Raw genomic sequence first — 17973 nt, forward strand, 5'->3', positions numbered from 1 at the left:
GACTATTATAAGCTAGACACTATTCCTAAATAAATATAAATTCTTAAAATTGTGTTTAAAAAACATCAACTGACGAGGCCCTCTCCAACAATGAGATGAGCCAAATCAGTTCCAAGAGAGCAGTAATGAACTGAACCAGCTACACCCAGCGAAAGAACTCTGGGAGATGACTATGAACCACTACATAGATTTCCCTATCCCTCTATTTTTGTCTGCCTATATTTTTGACTTCCTTCACAGCCTAATTGTACATTGTTTCAAAGTCCGATTCTTTTTGTACAGCAAAATAACTGTTTGGACATGTATACATATATTGTATTTAACATGTATTGGTTAACCTGCCATCTGGGGGAAGGGATGGGGGGAAGGAGGGGAAAAGTTGAAACAAAAGGTTTTGCAATTGTCAATGCTGGAAAATTACCTATGCATAATTTTTTTGTAAAAAAAAAATAAACAAAAGTACATCTCTTATAAAGAAATGTGTTTATAAAAGATATGATCTGTTTGGAATTCACATCAAAGAGAAAGGTATGCTTAAGTTGACCTCTATATAAATGTAAGGAGCAATATTAGACTGTATTATTAATAAAGCCACAATAAAGACAAAAATTTTTTCCTGGAGCAAATTCAGGAAACAACAGAGAACCTCATACTACAGTTAGTAATGTTCTTACCCCCATCATCTGTATCATGTGACATGGATTTCCAGTCCAGTAGCATGATGTGAATACTCTTTCCTGGTCAAAGAAACACATGATAGAAATGGAAACTTTTGATTCCATTTGAAATCAGACAAGGTAAAGTATGCCCACCAGGGTGTGATGTTGTGAGACAATGCCATGACAAGAAATGGCTCTGGTTTTTGGTAGTAATAAAACATTCAGAATGAGGAAGGTTATAATCCTCTGCCCTTGTCAGACTGCATCCAGACTATTTTCGTCCCTTCTGGATGTCACATTTTAAGAGCAAACATCAATGACAAACATCAGTACAGTCTACATCCTAAGGAAGGAATCAGGAGCAAAAGGATTTAGAAACCATATTGCAAGGAAAAAAACAAGAAATTTACAAATATTTAACATTGAAAAGGAATTTAAGAGGCTAATTTGTGGAGAGTTTCTCCTATAGGAGAGACTATAAGAGTCAACATATGATAAAAATTGGAATGCTGATCTGAAGTCAGAAAAAACCTGAGAAGCATTTTTCTCAGCTCCTAATCAATTTCTTCCTCTGTAAAATGGGAACAAGAATGCCAACATTTACTCTGTTGTTATGGTGAGGTTTAGGTAAGATAATGAATGGAGTAATATACTATAAAAATCATTTATTTAATAATATTCCTTGAAAAGTGGTGAACTGGGTACACATAAATAGAAACAAGATCAGAACCTCTCAGGATTAAAGTAGGACAGATTCCTACAATAGATGGGAAGTTGGACTTGAGTTCTGAGTTTCCACCAAGTCAGTTTTTATATATGTGCATTTACAAAAATATATCCATACTGAAATGTGTGGCTGAAGCCTTCAAGTTGACAGTAAAGAAAATGGGTAGACAAATGATAAGATCAAAATAAACCTATCTGTGTCCTGTTTGTTAAGATCCAGAGACTCAAAAAGCTAGGATATAAGTAAGATCATTATTTATTTACAATATTTATTTCAAATACATCTTTTGTATCTGAATTATTTGGTACAGTAGAAAGAACTCTAGAACTGATATCAGAAAGACTCAAATTTCTGAATTTAAATAGGACTTAAGATATTTATTGTCTTTATGACCCTGAGCAAGCCACTTAACTTTGTTTACCTCAGTTTCCTCATCTGTAAAATGAAGTAGAGAAGGAAAGGGCAAACCACAGTATCTTTGCTAAGAAAACCCCAAATAGGATAACTAATAGTCAGAAATTATTATTATTATTTTTTTAAAGGCTGGGGTTAAGTGACTTGCCCAGGGTCACACAGCTAGGAAGTGCTAAGTGTCTGAGACCAAATTTGAACTCAGGTCCTCCTGAATTCAAGGCTGGTGCTTTATCCACTGCACCACCTAGCTGCCCCAGTCAGAAACTATTGAACCTCTTTCTTTTAAATTAAAATTGTCCATATAGACACAGATTTGTGTTTCTGACAACAGAAAAAAATAATCTTTGTCATCATATTACAATCAGTAATGGTAAAGACAGTATAAATAAAATTGATGATAAAGAACTTTAGACAACATTCATTCACAAATCCAGAAATTTTCTTTTAAACCTTTCAGGTCAGTACTCAAACATAGGTGAATCATCATCTGTCTAACTGCTTCTCAGCTCTGGGTGTGCAATCTAGTAAGGTTCTTTCATTCCCTTAAGATATCTTTGAAGGATATTTTGAGAGTGGTTGTGGCTGAGTATTTCATTATTAGGTACTGCCTTCAGGCTAATGATTTTATTCTGAGTACTCAAGGCAATGAATCTGTTTAGAAATTAGACTTGTCGTTTCTAAAACATGTCTCTTCCTGCTTCAGTAACTCATGAAAAGACTCTGACCATATTTTAAAATGACAGCTAAGTGGATTCTTGGAAGAGTGTATTTTCTCCCAGAATCCTTTACGGTGTTCGCTTAAAAAAGTTGTGAGATATTTTGTGATGTGTATTCACGAAAGTTGTTTCAAGAGCCACATGTATCTAGATGTGCAAGGACTGGGAGCAAACAGAAGCAAAACAGGGCTCAGTTGTTTAGTAAAATGAAAATGAAGTGGTCTGCCACAGAGTGTAGTTTTATATCTGAAGATTCTCTTTACTACTCCCATAGTAGTGTTTCAAGAGCCTCTACTGATCTGGTAGAGTGAATAGCTTTTAAGTAGTAACAGTGAATGCATTGAATCACTTAAAATGGTAATTCTTTGCTTAAAAGTAGTCAATAAACATCTATTATGTGACTAGTATGTGCTTGGCAAGGCAGCTAGGTGCTATAGTAGATAAGAATACTAACCCTGGAGTCAGGAAGACCTGAATACAAATCTGATCTCATATATATATATATATATATATATATATATATATATATATATATATATATATATATATATTAGCTGTGTGACTGGGAAAAATTACTTAGGTCTGTTTGTCTTAGCTTCCTCACCTGTAAAATGACCTAGAAAAATGGGAAATCACTCCAGTATCTTTGCCAGGAAAACTCAAAATGGGATCACTAAGAATTGGACACAATTGAAATGACATAACTTGTGTTATGAGCTCTGCTGAATTCTGGTGATATAAAGAAAAGCAAAAAAATTCAACTAAACATATAACCCAAAATAGAAAAACCAAGTCCCTGATGCTTCAATGAGCTTATAATCTAATGTAGAAGACAACATACAAATAATATGCATAGGATAAACAGAAATTAATCTCAAAAGGAAGACCTTAAGATTAACTTTATATAATTTTAGTAAAAAGCTCTAAAAAGCAATTACTAATAATACAAACTTTACTATTTCAAAAACTGTAGAGGTTTTGTAAATTAAAATTTATAGAGGGTGCCTAGGTGACAGTGCATAGAGCATTGGGCCTTCATCTTCCTGAGCTCCAATCTGACCTCAGATGTGTGACCTAAAAAAACAAAACAAAACAAAACACATAGCCCTACTTGCCTTAATTCCTCATCTGTAAAATGAGCTGGAGAAGGAAATGACAAATCACTCCAGTATCTTTTCCAAGAAAACCCCAAATGGAGTCAGGAAGATAGACACTATTAAAATGACTAAGCAAGAATAACAATAAAACCTAGAGTGAAAAATAGGAGACTATTTAAGAAATCATATTGCAAATCTACTTTTCTAATTTTACTAACACATACAAATAACCAATTATAAGACGGAGTTCTAAATGAAGTGATGAAGTTGTTTGATTTAGATGGAACTAAATTTTGCATATTTAACATGTATTTGCTAATCAGAGTCCCCCAGCTTAGTTCCATCTTGAGGGATAACCCAAAAATCAACTAGATTCCTTTGATTGTTTATGCCTTGGAATTTATACTGAAAAAAATCTATGAGTACAGTTGACAATTCAATCTCCAGAGATGTGATTAAAAGTTTCCTCTGAGGTCCTATGTAAGGACTCAAAGTTATAACACATGCATTCAATACAGAGCAGCCTTTAATGTATACACAAAAAATGCAAATATGCATGAGATTTAGGAGGGGTCATGAACAATACAGAAATTATACAAGATTAACAATCCATATGTAATTCTTACAGTTCTTTTCCTTTACTAGAGTCCTAAAGTGCTCCATACTCTGCATCTTTCAGTGATGCTAAGATCCTTCTTCAGAAAGGAGCAGAATTTGAAACTGCTAGCTAGGCAACACCCTGGCATTCCAGTATGGCCCTCTTTAATTCCACACAGCCCCACATAAACATCCACCTCATGTATTATTTTTAGGACTTGGACTCTACTCAAAAGGAAATGTCCATGGGCATATTTAACAGGCAACTTCCATCTTTCCCATAGTACCCAAACCCTAAACAACTCATAAAAGCAGAATGTCAGGTCTATATTGCTTGTTTCCCCATATTACAAGTCCTATTCCTTGCTACTGCTCTTTTCAGATATAAAGATCACATAGATGATCTTTCATCAAGAGAAATGCACTAAGGAAAAAAAAATTATTTCTTTATAGAAGATTTCAAAACTCTCAAACTTGGAGCTACTTTAGAAAGGCAGTGCTTAGGAACTCCTCCAGAAAGTTCTGATTCAGAAAGAGTCATTTTTTAGGACTTTTCCCTTTGGGCCACATGAGTTTGACTTCCTCTTTTATGTGTAAAAGGGCATCCATAGATAGCAGATTTATTCTTAGATGAAAAGAATTGTTTTGGAAATTGCAATATTCATTGATAGAGTTTCCATAAGCTTTTCAAAGTTCCTGAGAGAGAAAATCAGTTGAAATCATCAGATCCACAATAGTTGTAGCTATGCCTTATTTAAACTGTTTAGAGTTTCAAAAAAGCAGCACATTGCCCACAGTCTCTCCATTCACATTTGCAGGTAGCCAGCAGGAGAGTGCCCAAGAAAAACTCATCTTGAACAGGCTATGGAATAGACAGGGACCTTTCCTACAGACTATTTTTATCAGTAGCATAGAGTGATAAAGCCATAACTGAGTTGTGAGTCTGAGGACTGAAATTTAAACTCAATCAGTAAGTGGAGGAAAACTTTTCTCTGTCTTTATACTTGAGTTTATACAATGTATTTCCACTTTTTTCCTTAAAGAAGAAAAAAAACTCCCAAGGTATAAGACAAAAGGGCACCGTTCTGTTTTTAATTCATATCTCACACTAACATTCATTTATTTTAAAAGCATGTTTGAAATGCATGCTGAATCTTTGAATAGATGCCTGGGGATTGCCAAGATTTAGAAGGCAAGGTCCCTTCCTTGGAAGAAATTTAGATTCCAATTGAAGACAAAATGATCTTATACTTAAGAGACAAATGGTAGAAAATAAAAGCTAATGCTTGACAATATAGTATGCAAAGGAAGGCTAAAGACTAATACTATCTCGGGAGTTGTGAACTGATCATTTAGAGGATCATTTAGATAACAGTTTGGAACTAAGCTCAATGGGCCTTTGATCCAACAATATCCCAATTAGGTCTATTTCCCCAAATGAACAATTTTTAATGGAAAAGTACCTATTGGCACAAAAATTATAGTAATTCTTTTTGTGATGGCAAAGAATTAGAAATTGAAAAGCTGTCCATCAATTGAGAAAAGGCTGAACAAATTGTGGGATATGATATATTCTATTTATAAAATAGAATAGTAATGTGCTATAAGAAATGACTTTCTTATAACAAGTGGATTTCAGAGAAGCTTGAAAAGACTTACATGAACTGAAATTCAAAGTACAATGAACAGAACCAGAAGAACATTATTATATACAGTAAGTGATAACAGTCAATTATCAATGACTTAGTTGTTTTTAAGACAATTCCAAAAGACAATTCCATGATGAAAAATGCTATCTATATTTAGAGAAAGAGCTTATAGAGTCTGAATGCACATCAAAGCAGACTATTTTTCACTTTGTATATATTTTTTATTTTGGTCTGTTTTTCTTTCACAATATGACTAACATGAAAACATTTCACATGAATGCACATATATAACTATATCAAATTTTTTACCATCTTAGGGAATCAGGAAGTAAAAGTGGGAGAGAGAAAATTTGGAACTCAAAAATTTTAAAAACTGAATGTTAAACTTGTCTTTATATTTAATTAGAAAAAAGTATTATATTGAAAAAGGTCATATGAAAAGAACAATTTAGTCCAGTACTTTGCATAGAGCACATTCTCCATAAATGCTAATTAAGTGAAATTGAAGTGACCTGCTCTCTAACCACTGTACCACCTAAGCTACTCTCAATTACACTGACCTCCCCATTTCCCAAGCTTAAATATCTTTTATCTCTTTCACATATTAGAATATTTTCATTTGATAAGACCCTGATCCACTTTGGGTCAAATTGGTTTCTTTAGTCATGGAGGAGGATTTAAATAAGAAGAAATTGCCTTTTATGAAGGCTTTTCCTAATGACAATTTAAAATTTCTTCAAGCTTTTCCCCTTTTTCAAACTGGTCTTTCTCTGGCAATTAAGTTTTATTTTAGCAGGTTTGCATCTGGGGGAAAAGATTCTGAAAAACCTGTGGTTTTATTTTATCTTTTCTTTCTGAAGGAACAAGAATCAGTGGCAGCTATTTCAGTTGATGGAAAAGCAGGGAGGATCACATTTTTCCAGGAAGCATCATCTTCTGCCAAAGAGGATCCCCCACAGCCTCTGCTCCTCTCTGAAGAAGGACCCTCAGAGGATGAATCTGATTGTGCCTCCCCAGATGATATCTCCTTGCCCCCACTTCCTGGAAGCCCTGAATCAAACTTCTTGCAGTCTGAAGTGGAGTTTGAGGAGATGCCCATGCAGAATCCCCAGAGCCTGCACATCAGCTCCTACAATCTACAGATGAAGATCAATGCCAGTGATCCAAGAATGACCTACAAACCTGATCCTTCAGCACCTGCCACTTTTATTTCCAGTTACTGGGGGGAAGAAGCTTCAAGTCCAGTTGAGAGATCTTTACCTCTCTCCTCAGGACACTGCCCCAAGTTCAAAGCTGATAGCCCTCTAACTACCCTGGAATTCCTGGAAACAAGCACTGCCTTCAGAAAAATTCATGTTAAATCTCCAGAGAGCATGATGAGTAAAGTGCATGAAACATGTCTGCAACAGTGCCATCAAGTTCACAAAAGCATGCTCGAAACCCAAGAACAATTGCATGATAATAATAACTTTACTAAAACCCAAGATAGGCTGCATGCTAACCCTGATGCATTCCCAGGTCTCCTGTTTCAGTCAGACACCAACAGAAGCTCCCAGGTCACCGGAGAAGAGATTAAGAGTACATCAGGAAAGAACAGCCGGGTCAGCCTAGCTGGTCAGGCGCCTAACTTCTCCAGGCTCCTGTCTAATGTGACAGTCATGGAAGGTTCTCCAGTGACTTTGGAAGTTGAAGTAACAGGATTTCCAGAGCCTACATTGACCTGGTGGGTAGCTTATAATGAAAAACAGTGAATCAAAATGAATTATAAGTCACTGAAAACAGTAGTTCTATGGGCACTAATGAAGGTTTAGAGTAATTTGACAACTATCCTTCTCCTGCACAGTTATGCATGGTACAAACTCACACCACATCCCAAACACACTCTTTCAAATAACAGCACTGCTAATAGGTTTGTTGAGAGAGTGGGGTGGGAAATGTCACCATATAAAATAATAACTCAAGAAATATTAAAAGGCAGCTTTCCCCTTTTTTTCTTAATTTTTTTCCTGCATAATATTCCTTACCTCTAAATGTTATGTTTTGACTAATTCTCTCCCATAATCTGATATCTGTCTATTTCTGCAAAGATGGAAAATCTTTGGTTTAACATCTGCTATTTCAGGAGAAAAAATGTAAACTTAGGGTTTTTTCATCTTCTTTTTTCTCTTTATTTCCCTTCTTTCACCCTTCTGTTCAACACATTATACACATGCTGCATAACCTTTGTTGTAATTTGGGATTTTTATTTTGTTTTTATATTATTAAGATTCCTCAAAATAGTTTCTTCCATGTGAAAGACAATGACCCAGATGATAGATTTTTTAAAATGTGAAAAGTAATAAAGAAATTAGTACATGACAGCAGAAGTATCAAACTCATAGTCCCAATTCACCTACAAAATTCTGGAGTCCTGGCAGAATCAGATTAAAACATAATTAGGAAATATTTAATTAATAAAAAATATAATAGAAATAATGTTAATTTGTGTTTTTCTATATCAATATGCTATACTTAGGGATCTATTTCTATTTAAATTGACACCATTTGTAGCACATATCAATATGAAGCTCTCAACATTTTTAATATTTGTACAGAGAATTGAAACACAATGCATGGGTCCTTGAAATCCTATTATTATTATTATTATTATTATTGTTATTTGCATATTATTTTCAGTAGTAACTTCTGCTTTCAGTTGCAAAGGTTATGACTTCCTCAAAAGATGGGATGCTTTTGAATATCTGAATTTTTTTTTTTTACTTCAACCAGACTTTCATAATGGTCGAAGATAAAGAATCAATGATAACTCTATAAGTTTTGCAGAGAGCATGTTTTTTATTTATTTATAAACCATGAATTAACATAAGCAGAATGCTATTTACTTATAATTTTAGCATGAATTTTAATAAAAGTTTTCTACATACTAGATATGTTAATGCAAAGGTACTTAAAACTGGTCTTGGTTGCCAGTTTCCTAAAATATGTGTGAGAAACTGCACCTATGTTGGTAGTATTATCTTCTGGTTTTTAAATAAATATATCTATATCCTTGATTAAGCAAGAATTTGATATTGATGAATGAGGGGAAACAATTATATTTAATTTTCACTTTTATTAAATATTAGTTTAACCCAGAAAATGTTGTTTGAGTTTTTACTTGTCTCCCCCATAAAAAAATTATTTATTTGGATAACATCTATTTCAAAAGGTCTCAACACTGCTGGGAAAATCATGTTTGCCACCAAAATGTAAAAACAAGGTCATTAAATTAACAACTGATTGAATTGCAAGGAATCATGCATTTTCCAAATGGACAAATTTGAAATTTACACAACTGAATGAAATAGCTCTTCATATATAGCTCACGTTATGAAAACTCAGTATGTAAAAAATCTTAATTTTTAAATATATAAATTAGAATGTGTTATAAAAGAATGAGAAATTCCTTGAAGTGTAACAGTTACTCCTTTAATAGGAGTTAACCCCTTTGCCCACATAAAACATGAAGGTACTCACAAAATTTATCTTTGTTCACAACTTTTGTTCTAAAAGAGCTATACCATAACAGACATTTTATTTCTATATTTACTGTAGCTAATCAATGAATAAAATTGTCAACTAACATTACCAAGTAGTAATTTACACAGTAATTAACTCTGAAAGATAGCGTATTCTAATGTAGAATTTATAGTTTGGCTATAATAGTGCAGGCAAGCCTAATTAGTAGATACCTATATTGATTAAAAACTGAGTTGGGATTTGGAATCATAAAGTTGGATTTATTATTATTGTATCTACATAGAATTATACAGGGTGTTACAATTTGGAAAGTTGTGTTGATTAACCAAACAATTCTGACTTGGAAAACTGACTCTCTGCTTCAGGTACAAGAAGGGCCAGAAATTGGCAGCAGATGGGCATTTAAAGGTTTTGCACACGGAGACAAAGCACACAGTGTTCATTCAGAAGGTGTGTGAGACAGATGCAGGCCTCTATGTTGCTCGGGCCCAAAACACTAGCGGCACTCTCTCCTCCAGTGCCATCCTCTACGTGACAGGTAACAGCGGGCCACCAATCACGAAAATAGACTGGATAACACTGTGCGTCATCTATCTTAGTGTTTCACTAATGTATTGGCTACTTACATAGTAAATAGAGCATTGACCCCACGGGATGTCGTTGTCACAAGCTGAAAGGACAGTAAATCTGTGTTCCTCTGCCACACCTCCCCCACCAAGTACCCCCATCTGCTTCTCCTTCATTATGGACATATCACTTGTGGGGTAAACGCCACTACGACAAGATAATTTATTTTTTCCTTTGTTGTTTTCAATGTTTTTTGATAAACTTGGTAAATTATTTACGACAGAGATGTATCTTGTGTCCTAAAAGAGTTGTCTTCAATGTAATAAAGTCAAATTATATTATGTTTATTATGTTCTAGAGGGAATGTAGGTGCACACTCAGATCAATATATGGATGTGTTAAGTTTGAAATCCAATTTTTTTTGATCACTTATTTATTGTGTACAATTATCAACATCTCTTTTTAGGATATAGCACTATAAATTGGTAGTACAAATCATTTTTATTGTCACACTTATGTCCATATTTATTTCTTGATTTTTGTTTATCAAAATATTCTTTCTTTGTTTTTAACATGGGTTATGTTACTTAACAGTCAAAGTATTGTTGCAAAAAGATCATAAATCCCTCTTACTGTTTGATCTGATTTCATGGGACCTAAGTATCTACCAGGTAGGTGGGTATCCCACAAAATTAAAACATAGTTTGGAGCTTAATTAGCACTAGAAGATGTGCTTTTAAATCACTATCTTAGCAATGAATGGACCAAAGATATGATAGAGTTTCCTGCGTACTGATCTTGGCTCTGTTGGTGATCATTTTGTGACACAATTAGCATCTAATGTCTCAGCTTCCCATCTGTAAAATGGGTCTCTTTATCTACCTCTTAGGGGAGCTGAGAATTGTCATTTAGTGCCTTATAAAGATGTGGGAAATAAAAGGCAGTGTGTCAGTGCTAGAGATAACTGTGGTATTTGTGAAATTTTTGTGATTGTGATACCTACCGTTACATTCATCTATAATATCTTGCCCACCCTATCTCTGTTCAGTTTTCTAATTTCTAGTTATTCTGAAATATTTTATTAAACAAAAAGGTACTTTATGTGCAATATGGTAAAGAGTATATTGACTCTGGAATCAGAAATACTAGGTTCAAATCTAAGCTCTGATGTATATTATTACATATGTGATATTTGGTACCTTCCAAGCCTAGGGGCTTCATTTTCTCACCTATAAAATTAGAGGGATAGGAGTAGATTTCCTCTAAGTTCCCTTCCAATTCTTAGTCTGTGAGGCTATGTAAGATTCCAGCCAATTATCACCAAAAGGATGGATGATATTTCCTAAATTGATTCTTAAATGCATTTTTTACTTCTTAATTCTAAATCCTTGCCAAAGAGATAAAATCTGTAGGAATTTTAAAAAATGTTTTAATCATTTTGAACTTAAACATAAGAGACAAAAAGAAAATATTCCCATGTACATAGTACAACATAAAAGAGGATTCAATATAAAATTATTAATTTCCATTTCAGTTTACTTGTTTTGAAAAACCATGTAATAAACATTATACATCATTTTTAAAGCTGCTTTTCTGTGCTTCCTTCTAACTTTTTTTTTTGTTCTCTACTCTAATTTTAATTTTTTTCCCTCCCTTACCACTTCACCCTAGAGAAGACTACCATTAGACACAAATATGTATATGTTTGTAAAACTATACTATGCATTTATCAGTTCTTTTTCTGGATATGGATAGCTTCTCCCTTCATAGATTTTCTGTAGTTAATTTGACTTTATAAAAGTCAAAATAATTTAGTCATTCAAAATTGTTCTTAGAATAGTATTGCTCTTGGTTCTGCTCATTTCACTTTTCATTATCTCATGTATGTCTTTCCAATTTTTTCTAAAATCAAAATAAAAAGCCTTAAGAAAAAGTCAAGGGGTTTCACAGTTCATATGATAAGGAAAGAAATGAATCATGAGTTCAGCTAATGTCTATCCTTTTCTTATTAAAAAATCATTCTATTCTTACAATATTTGCTTAGTCTTTCTGAAAAAATCATAGCCTAATTACCAATTCAGAAAAAAAAGGAGTACCTTATTGGTTTCATTTTTTAAAAGATTAGATAAACATTATAAGCATAATCTTGTGTCAAAGAAAAATGTTTAATTAAAAGAATAATTCATTATAAAGTTTTGACAAAGGCCAAAAAGAATCATGTCACTAAGGGACTATAAATAATTAAAATATTTAAATAATAATATATTCAACTTGTCATTAAAAAGTTCTTGTGTTTCATCCAAAGCCCTGGCACTTGCAGCAGAATAAAAATGATTTCTTGATTTCTAGATTAAAATAAGGTTTTTTTCTCTCCTTTAAATTATGTCCAGAAACTTGGCAAAACACAATAGAAACTCAGGGTCAGCATCGTATGGATTGTTTATAGTCTTTCAGATACCATTCTTTCCCTAAAATTTCAGGTCTTCAGATGAGTCTCTGTGGACACTAAAGCCTGAAGCAAAGAATTCTTAGCACATGCATGCATTACATTATATTTCCATTTCTCTTTCTTGAGGGACTTGTCTAACAAAGTCTTTTTTCCTTGAACACTGATCCTAAGAAATGAAAATGAACGTTTTATTTCCATAAGCATATACAAATTTCACAAATCTTTGATTTTATGCCAAAGAATAATTATTTTTTCTACTAAGGAAAAAACAATCAAGTAAAATCAAACAAACAAACTATTTCCTTTGGGAAATAAAAGTATAATCTGAAGCACAATTCTGCTACTGGATTCATTAGTTCACACTTAATCTTTAGTTGTCTTATAAATATATATCCAAAGATTTAGAAATACAGGGATTACATATGTATTAGAGAAACTTTTTGACTAAAAATATTTCATGATATTTAATATTTAGTTGCAATATAAATCTTAAGATTAGAGATTAGAAATTATTTATAAATTATTATAAATATTATAAAAATGATTTAGGGTTTGCAAAGCACTTTATAAATATTGTTTGATCATATATCATTTGGTTATCACAACAGCCTTAGAAGTAGGTGCTATTATTATACTCTTTTTTATAAATTTGGAAATTAAAATAAATAATAGTAAAGTGACTTGGTCAGCATTACAAAGCCTGATAAATGTCTGAGGCCAGATTTGAACCTCATCCCTCCTGATTCTATGTTCAGTTCTCCATCCACTAACTGGTTCTGGCTTAAGCACTAATCAATAAGCAATTAACAAGTAATAAATACTAAATAACCAATAAGCAATAATTAGATACTGCTTTCTGTGAAAATAGAAAATAGTAGAAAACTAGGAGAGAAACACTGGCAAGCCTTTTATTTAAATTGTAATAGCAAAAAGTGTTATCTTCGGGCCTTGATCAAAGGTTTTTCTAAATTAAAGCTTAGATTAGATTTAAATTGGACTCAAATCAATCACAAATTTCCTAATAACTAAAGCTAAAATGTAATGAGATGCCTCAGAAGATTCTACCATCGTTTTTCTGGAGTATAGCTCCAGCAAAAACTTGATGATTATTTTTTAGTGTGAACTGGATGATGTCTGAGGCCCTTCCATTTTTAAAGTTTGATAACTAAAGTTGACTCCCACATATAAAATACAAGTCTTAGGAAAAGAAGCTATGTTGTAGCTAAAATCCTGAATTTGATCTCATAGTACCTGGATTCAAATTCAGATCTACTAGTCATTACCTGTGTGATTTGAATAAAGTACTTATTCTTGGTGAGTTTCATGTTGTTCATCTGTAAATATTAATAATAATAATAATAATAAGGCGATAATGATGTCTAATCTAGCTGTAATTCCTCTGATTCCATTTTAGCTTCATTTCATAATTGTCACAAATACTTCATAATCATGACCCAAGTTCAAATTGTCTGTTAAAAGGGGAAAAAACCATTTCATCTGTTGGACCTATGAACAAGATGAATCATTAGTTTGCTAATTGCTCTTTCCTATAGTTATTAAATAATGGCCGGCTTTAGATTAAAACATTTATAAAATACATATATAGAATACATAAAAGCAGTGAAATGTTTGCTCACTTTCATTATCACACATATACATTTTGAACAAGAGAGGAAGATTTTGATACTAAGCATTAACAGGTGCTTGTATTAGAGTAAAATTTCCATGCCATACTAGAAGTCTGTAGAGTCTCTAATAGTTCCTACTATGGTTGTAGTGCAGTTACATACACACACACATACACATGTGTGTGCATACACATACACTATTTACATTATTAAAAATTAGATAAAAATGAAAATTCAGGTTAGATTATTAGGGAAATCAGAGAATAAATGTCATTTTGAGATTGGAAAGAGGAAGAACTAAATTCCAATTCTACCTCTGCTTTGGGCAAACCTTTCTATTCCTGGACTTTGGTTTCTTCATCCAAAAAATGAGAAGATTGGGAATTAGGTTATTTCTAAAGAGTCTTTTCATTTCTCTGTTCTGTGATAACATAGAAGGGAAAAAAAAAATGTATACCATTATGTAGAAAGGGAAGAAGACAATTCTACTTACTTAAAGGGAATATTTGGGCCTGCTGGTTTTTTGTGTTTTTTTTTTTTTTAATTTGTGTGTTTTACACTAAATAAACTACCCCAAAACTCTTAGTTGAGAACCAACTAATCTCTTAAATAATTTTAATTCTAACATCACTATCCTTTTTACTAAGTGAAAAGATGATGGTACTATCTCATTCCCTTGCACAAAGTTTTTTGCCAAGACCAGGCTTTCAGCAATAGACATCCTATATAATGTATTTTGCTATATTGCTAAAGCAAGGCTCTCAAAAATATCACAAAGGTGTCTGGAGAAGGCTCTTTTGAAAATGTACCTGTGCCCCTATGCTCTACTCCTAATAACTAAGACCAAATTACTATTCCAGACTGTTTTGTTTTGTTTTGAGTTCTCTACAAAGGTAGCTACATATGCAATATTAATATCTATTAGAAAGTTCAAAAATCTGGAGACACAAACCTTTTTAATATATATATGTGTGTGTGTGTGTGTGTGTGTGTGTGTCTGTGTGTGTGTCTGTGTGTGTGTCTCTGTGTGTGTGTGTATACTTCATGTTTTGTAGTGATCCAAATTTTAGAGCTTGGATTATTTGAATTTCAAATCAGGAAAGGAAAGGTGGTGGTAGCATTCTGTTTATTTTTCTGCTTTTTTTTACTCATGAGTATTCTTTCTTAGAAAATTGTCTTCTGAGATTTTTCACATTTCTGTCATATGTACAGTCAGTATTTTCAACCCTGAAATACCAAATAAGTGAGTTGAAACAAAACAGATTATCTCCCAACGTGCTTTGAAATGGTTCTTGCCAATGTGAAGGCAGGAGAACTTGTTTTCTATTTGTAGGCAGCAGAGTACACAGCCACATTAGACAGCCTCCAGACTTGAATTCACTAAGTGAAACAATGTCCTGCCTAATTCAATAACAATTCATTTTCTCTGCTTTCATCACATGAGATGAGATTAGAATTTAATCTGCTATATGTGAATCCAACCTGAAAAATACAAAACAAAACAAAAGATACAAAGCCGTTAATTTGGCCTTTTCCCAAATCTCTGCATGCTGGGCTTATCTATGTTCAGAGAGTGGAGTGAGGCAGCCTGGCTAATAAAGGCTCATCCCACAAAGCTAGCAATAAAATATTGTGATGATGAAGTCCGATGTCCTTAGTTCATATTTCACCTCTGTCTCTCGCTGGTGAATTTGGGCAAATCACTAAATATTTTTAAATATCTGTAAAAAGAGAGAATTAGGATAGCTGGTCTCTGAAGTCTTGTTCTGCTCTATGACCCTCTGATACATGTGTAGAAAATATCTGACAGGTAAAAAAAGAATTAAAGAGATTAAAATATGAGTTAGCCTTTCCAGAGTCTCTAGATTCTATTGTTTTGATAAAGTCAACACTTTTTATATTGTTTCCTCTCCTTTTCCTTTTTATTGAAATAATTGATACTTTAATCCTTACCATTATAAAAATAGTATTTAAATATTTTTTATTGCTTTAGGTCAAGTGAGCTAATATTTGTCAGGTACTCTGCAAACCCAAAAGTGTATTCAAATGTCATTTATGATTCTATTACATGAAAGAAGCATTAAAATATTTAACATGATGAAGTATTAGATATTAATATTTTTATTTTTTTCTCTTATCCATCATAACAATATTTTAAAGCTTAATATAAACTTTTGTGACAGAAAAAAAAACCCAAAAAATCAATATCTGATGATAGCTAGAAGAAAACAGTTACCAAGAAATAATGTTCTCTCCTTATGTGAGATCTTCATTGTCATTTTCCAGCAAAAAAAAAAAAAAAAAAAAAAAAAAAAAAATCTTTGGGAAATGACATATCCATTACATCCAATTCAGTACAACAATCATTCAGTCAATTGGAAGGTAAGAAAAATTATTGAATGTGACTTGGAGGAAACTGGTGACTGGGGAAGGCTGGGAAGACTTGGGTTTGATGGTATCTAAGGTCTTCCTAACTTTAATTCTATGATTCTTTTATTTTTATTGCTTTCCTTTCTTTCACCTCTTCCATCTGGCCAATTGCCAAATCTTGTCAGTTCTACCCTCAGGACATCCTTTCTCTCATAGTTCAGGCCTTATCACATTTTGCCTGATCTATTTTTAGCCCTCCAGATAGTCTCTACATCCTTATCTCGCCCCACCCAACCCATCCTTCACATTGCTGCCAAAATAATCTTTCTAAATCATTTGTCTAACTCCCAGTTTCTTAAACTGTAGTTTACAACCCTATTTGGGGTCTTATAATTGAATGTGGGTATCATGAAATTATATTTTATTATCAGTAAATGTTTGATTTATACATCTATTTTATATATCTATATACCCATAATCACATAAAATTTCTTAAGTGAAAAGGGGTTATCATGACACCTTTTCACTCAAGAAATTTTATGTGATTCTGTATATATAGATATATAAAAGAGATTTACAAATCAAACATAACTTTGGAGTCAGGTTTGGAAGGCTTAATTTTGGTTATTAACAATTTTCTCATTGTTTCAAACTAATATAAAAGGGGAGATTTTCCCTTGTATATTTACTTTGAAACAACCAAAATACAGTCAAATAAAATTATTCCTTATGTTTGACAGGACATCACCTGCCCCTGTGCATCATCATTTTCTTCTTTTCTTTACCTTTCATAAACCTTATGTTTTTTCAGGGATCAACTAATGTTACTTATTTGTCGTTTCCTCTAATTCCCATTAACTGAAAGTGTCCTCTTCCCTCCTCAGATGTTTCTAAAACACTTTGTTTAGATTGTACAGATTCATTGCATGTAATTGTACATCACTCATTCCCATATCACCACTACCCCATCTCAACAGAATATAAAAAAACATATAAAAATAAATAAATCTTTTTATCTCCAGTCCCAGGGACAGAGCTTTACACATACTTTCAAATATTTGAGTAGACTTGTAATCTCAATGATATTGTTATTCCCTCTTGTGCCACTCTGTATCTGTCCATCCTGACATTTCCATTCATGTCCCATGTATTTGCTATCACTCTGCCAATGACCTTCCATTGAAGGATGCTAATAGAACATACAGATCATTCAATGATGATTTCTTGTTCTCTCCACATGATCAGCCTATTTTTTTACTATTCATGAATTCCCTGAAATAAATTATTGATTCTTTTTATCATAATTTCCTATTCAGGCTGATTTTGTGAATTACCACCATCCTTTGGTTGACTCTCATTTTAAATTAATTCAAATATTTTGTTTTCTCTTCTTGACTTAATGTATATAAGACCACCAGAAAAATATAGCTGTTTAATAAAAAAATTGGATCTCTTTCAGGAAGAAGCAAGGAATCATTAAAAACAATCTACAACTTATCAAAGGCAGTTCTGTCTTTTGTACAGTAGGTGCTTAATAAATGTTGAATTGATAGAGTGAGTCAGAATGAGGATTAAGCCATA

At 32.9% G+C, this 17973-nt stretch overlaps 1 protein-coding gene across 1 annotated transcript in view; it reads left to right on the forward strand.

Annotated features, from left to right (window-relative positions):
* CCDC141 (coiled-coil domain containing 141) overlaps positions 1 to 10135 on the forward strand; it is a 248914-nt gene extending 238779 nt beyond the window's left edge. Inside the window, exons 22-23 of the mRNA XM_074302989.1 lie at positions 6720 to 7582; positions 9744 to 10135. Of these exons, the coding sequence (XP_074159090.1) occupies positions 6720 to 7582; positions 9744 to 10008 (1128 nt within the window). The 3' untranslated portion in view covers positions 10009 to 10135. The remainder of the gene's footprint in view (positions 1 to 6719; positions 7583 to 9743) is intronic.
* The last annotated feature ends 7838 nt before the right edge of the window (positions 10136 to 17973 follow it).

This window comes from Sminthopsis crassicaudata, chromosome 3 (genome assembly GCF_048593235.1).
Source record: "Sminthopsis crassicaudata isolate SCR6 chromosome 3, ASM4859323v1, whole genome shotgun sequence".
Classification (NCBI taxonomy): Eukaryota; Metazoa; Chordata; class Mammalia; order Dasyuromorphia; family Dasyuridae; genus Sminthopsis; species Sminthopsis crassicaudata.